The following is a 5,000-nucleotide window of genomic DNA, read 5'->3' as shown; positions in this document are numbered from 1 at the left end:
TCACATGAAATAACAATGCAACACAGATGTTTCCCATAAGTCACTGATAAAGAGTCACTACCTCTATGCAAATTAGAATTTTCCCATTACATGTGCAACACTGTGCAATTACCACAGGTGCTTAACACTCTAATATCTGCACTATGTAAATTATAAATGTTGATAATGCCCAAGTTTAGCACTGAATAGTGTAGCGGGTTTGTGTATCTTTCAATTTTCCTTCGTGCCATGGGACTGGCGCAGCGAACAGGCCAGGCAAAGCGCTGCAGAGTGAGGTCTCGTTCCCAGGCTGGCGCGTCAAAAGCGGGTCGCCTCCTTTCCTCGTCCTCCACGTGTTTCCCTGATAGCTTTCCTCTCGACTTCTTTGTGGTCCATTTATTGTCAGCAGCCTGTTAAACTGTGCGTCCGAACTTTTTCTTTATTTTTAGGGGGGGGGGGGCGAATTATATCTTATCTAAAGTGGTCCGCAATCCAGAAAAGAAACAGCTATATTTTCCATCCATATCTAGTGTAATTACTCCAGAGCAGAATATATTTATTTTCTCATCTTAGTAAAAATGCTCCCTCCGACTATCACCAAATAATTTACTCCATCACATGATCGAAAGATCTGAAAAATACTAATTAACTTTGGACCAAAGCCTTGCATCTCCCCCACAATGTGACATGTTATGTTTATTTATATGGCGGTCCGCAGCTGTTATCGTGCGTGGCGAGGTGAGGGAGGAAAGGGAAAAGAACGCTTGGTGAAGCTTGGTGTCGAAAAATTTTACTCTAAAAGAATTCTTTACACGGCATATAAAGAATTTTAAAGTAAAGTTTCTGAAAGGCGGAATTGTTTTACCTGCATATTTGTGTATGTGTTCGCAATTTCAGCGGAAATGAAAGATGGAGACACTAGTATAAAGAGAGAAGATAGGGAGAGAGAGAGTTAAGGTGGTGTAAACTTACATGTATATGTTTCTGGCGAGAGTGTAAGTTACATTAGAAATAATTCTTGCTCTCTGACGCTCATTATAGCTGTGTCTCTCACTTCCATTTCTTTTTGAAAGCTTAAGCTGGAGTACACTCAGCGTGGCAAGCGGACGTGCGTGAATGTGGCCATAATTAAGACACTTTTTTACCGGCTCCTCGTGGGAAAACGCAAAACTCTTAAAATTTAAAGTTTGGTACATTTTGTCGTCAGTTATTTGCATTCACAGCAGCCTCGGCGTCATAGCGCTTCGCCACTCTGATTCATAAAATGCTAAATATTGTAAATGAAGATTAAGCAATAATGAATGACTTGCTGGAGCTCAGTAATTCATCATCAGGTTGAGGTAATATATCTTTTGCCAAGTTTTCGTGGCCTGACGTCACGAGGTCTGCGCGCCTAAATAACATATTGAAAGTTTGGAGTCGAGAATCATTAGAAAGCTCCGTCAAGTTTCAGGAGTAGAGGGCGGCCTTTGCTATGGTCACGTCATGAATGATTTATGTCACGAAGTGGCAGTTCGGAGAACACAAGCCCAGTTTTGCCAACTTCCGCCTACCACTTTGGGAAGAAGCTTCGAAATAACGTATGGTGATTATAAGTTTAAGCGTTGGCTCATGAGGGAAGTTTTCTTACTCTGGCAAAAGTTTCCGTATCTATGGCAGTTCTACTCGAGTTCGTATTAAAGAAAGTAATTAGTTATACAAGGCGAGTGCCTGTATTTCCGTCTCCATCGCTGGTTTCCCTTTAGCCTCCCGCTTTTACGCCTTCTCTCCCCCCTCTCCTTCCTTGCCTCTTCGCCTCATTCCCGCGCGCTCACCGCCGCGCCATCATCCAAAATAGAGTCCCCGAGAGCCACGGAATACCTGCGATAGATGAACCTCGTGACTGTTACTATGTCCGTTTTTGTCTGGGTCGTATTGGGAATGACGTCATTTTTATCCGGGCGGGTCCGAGGGTCGAAAAAGGGTGTGCATGTTCCGGTTACGTCACTGCTGCACGCGGAGGCATCACATACCGATTGTTTCGACGTTCTCATTACCCGCGAGGCTTCCCTTATTTGTGCGTTGACATACCTGGACCGCGCCTGCACAAAAACATCAGCCGTGCGTCCGGCCACGCCACATCGCCAGCGCGAGCGGGGGTGGCCAGTCGCCTGATTTACGCGCGGATCAAAGTCATGCACAGATTCATTACGGGTGAAGTAAACACAGGCTGCGCCGCGAGTCGCCCAAACAGATTCATGAGGACAGACTGGAGCTGTGAAGTTGTTTCTTTATTGGTGCGTCGTACGTTATTGCACTGGTCTTTTGGCGTTGTTATTGGCATTGCATTATTGTGAATGTTGTGCTGCTGGTATATAATTATTGCATTGTTATTATTGTCGCAAATTGTATAGCGAATTAGGATTGCACAACTGGGTCCTTCATTTATATATGTATTACGGAAATGAGAAGTATCATAATGATGATCAAATAACGGTGCATCATGATAATTATTGTTGTTCTTGCAGCTCTTTGTGTTGCTGGTGTTGTTATTTCGTTTGTTAACATGCTTCATTATTATTATTTTCATTGATACTACAATTGTTAGCAATGCAACTGTTGTTGTTATTACTGTAATGAGAGCAAAGCTTCTGCCACCGTTTCCTTCCTGCCGTGATGACCGACCGCCTGTTTCCCTCCCGCAGACGGGCCGTCGTTCCGGCTGCCCCCGAGCGACCAGTATGCGGAGCTCGGCGAGAACGTGACGCTGCGCTGCGAGGTGGACTCCATGCCCGAGCCGACCATCGTGTGGATCAACCAGCAGACGCAGACGGTGGTGGGCAAGGGCGCAGAGCTCAGCCTCCGGGTCGGCAAGGACAACATCGGGACTTACCTCTGCATCGCGAAGATCGAGGGCTTCCCGGAGATCTCGGGCCCCGTCGGGGTTTTCCTCAAGGTGGGTACTCTGCCGCCGGTTCATGGGTATAGAGATAGAGAGAGAAAGAGATGAATAGCTAGGATATATGAATAAAGTTAGATATATATTACAAGAGAAGGCAAAGCTAACGTGGATTTTTCTTCTACAGGGCCCGCCGCAGGTGAGGTCCGAGAAGGTGCAGTGGGGCAAAGCCGGGGACACTGTGCTCGTGGAGTGCCTCATCACGGGCGCCTCCACGCGCTCCGTCACCGTCACGTGGACGCACCGTGGGCAGGAGGTCGACCTCGGTAAGCCCTCGACGTCTGTTTTTTTGTTGCAGTTTTTCCGATTATTGTCAGTATTTATGCTTCATATTAAATCCGACAAGCTGAGTAGCAGTCACACACACACACACACACACACACACACACACACACACACACACACACACACACACACACACACACACACACACACACACACACACACACACACACACACAACAGAGAGAGAGAGAGAGATTATTGGTGTGTCGCGCGGCCGTTCCTTCGCAATCTGACTCCGGTCTCCCCGCAGAAGAAGGACGCTACGAGGTGGTGGAAGACATGACGCCGACAGGGCTGCGTCACACGCTCGTCATCCGCAACGCCAGGCTGTCGGATTTCGGCGCCTACAACTGCTCTGTCCAGAATGCGTTCGGCTCGGACGTCTACGAGATTATCCTCAATAAAAAGAGTGAGTAACAAATTGCCTTTCATTTTTGCTTTTCATTTTTATTGCAGTTATTATTTTCGGGTATATTGCACCCACCTGATAGTACACTCTTCATTTCTGAAAATCATACAAACTTATGAGATTAAACCAAATGTTTGCATACACTAAGCAAAATACATTATTCATACATGTTATGCTTCCCACACGAAATAAAGCTTTACCCAGTACCCGAGTTATGCTGACTTCTTTAAGCACGAATGTTTTCGTAAATGACATGTATTTTCATCTTTTGGAAATCTCAGCTATGTGTATAATATCGCTCGAATTCCTCCCTTCGCCGCATGGCAAGCCAATTGGCGGATGATTCGGCTCAGATGTGCGTGATGTGAACTTTGCAAATGTTATCGAGTATTGCACTGACCTTCGTGGAAGTCCTCGAAAACTAAAGGTTCTTGGTTCTTCCTCAGAAACTCTTCCGTTGCTGCTGATCCTGTGCGGAGTGACGGGCGGCATCGTGTTCGTGCTGGTCGTGGCTCTGGCAGTCATCATGTGTGCCAAGAGGACGGCGGCGCGGCAGAAAGGTAATGCGAGGCCGGGACGGTGCCATATTGCAACGCAAGATTGGCGCCCTTTTGGAGAGATAAAATTGGAGATATTTGCCTTAACACGCGGCGCATTCGGTTTCAGCTTGATTTATGTTGCTGGCATTGTGCCTGTATTTTTTTCGGAATTGTTTTACGACTCATTAAAAGAATGCATTTAAGACGTGAACTATTATGTGCACAACGCCATACACAAGTCCTCAAATTATGCAACACTATGCACTGTGTAAGTTTAGTGCCTCAGCTCCAAATAACATTCGGCGCTTCTTCCACAGACGCGAAATCGGGAGGCCTGCCCGAGAAGACTGTGACTCTCCAGATGACCGATCAGAATTCTACAGCCAATGAATCAGATTTGAAGGTAGGAGCGATGCCACAGCCCGTTATTTTGTACTTCTTTGTGTTTGTTAAAGGATAATGAATGCAGTTCTGAAATATTGATATAATTTTAATCAACCATTTTAATCATATTGTTGTTTGTTGTCACGTCGTGTGAAAGGTGAAGATTTTCCGCCAAATTATAACGGTGCATAAAAGTTATGTGCAAGTGTTCTGAAACCAAGCAACCATAATGTGATGACAGACTATTCAATTGAAAATGTTTGTGTTGTTGCGCAGGTTGAACTGGATCAGCGGACCGGCTCCTCCTTGAGCAACAAGGACGGGGAGCTGGAGGGCTGGGACAAGGAGGGCGAGAATCCGTCCACGCCCACCTACTTGGCCTCCACTAATTCGTACCTCTATCCGGAAACCTTCACCGGAATTCCTCTTAAAATTGTACGTGATTTTTTTACATGTTCACTTATGAA

General features: G+C 45.9%; 1 protein-coding gene across 1 annotated transcript in view; it reads left to right on the top strand.

Annotated features, from left to right (window-relative positions):
* The window catches only part of LOC122259303 (irregular chiasm C-roughest protein), a 48,748-nt gene that overhangs the window by 42,759 nt on the left and 989 nt on the right, over positions 1 to 5,000 (top strand). The window contains exons 7-12 of the mRNA XM_043025985.2: positions 2,664 to 2,914; positions 3,045 to 3,183; positions 3,452 to 3,610; positions 4,057 to 4,170; positions 4,467 to 4,552; positions 4,810 to 4,968. Coding sequence (XP_042881919.1) covers positions 2,664 to 2,914; positions 3,045 to 3,183; positions 3,452 to 3,610; positions 4,057 to 4,170; positions 4,467 to 4,552; positions 4,810 to 4,968 — 908 coding nt within the window. The remainder of the gene's footprint in view (positions 1 to 2,663; positions 2,915 to 3,044; positions 3,184 to 3,451; positions 3,611 to 4,056; positions 4,171 to 4,466; positions 4,553 to 4,809; positions 4,969 to 5,000) is intronic.

This window comes from Penaeus japonicus, unplaced genomic scaffold, assembly GCF_977035675.1.
Source record: "Penaeus japonicus unplaced genomic scaffold, GWHDUDI00000001_assembly GWHDUDI00000012, whole genome shotgun sequence".
Classification (NCBI taxonomy): Eukaryota; Metazoa; Arthropoda; class Malacostraca; order Decapoda; family Penaeidae; genus Penaeus; species Penaeus japonicus.
Note: the sequence above shows the minus strand (reverse complement) of the source record. Positions and strands in the feature narration are given on the sequence as shown.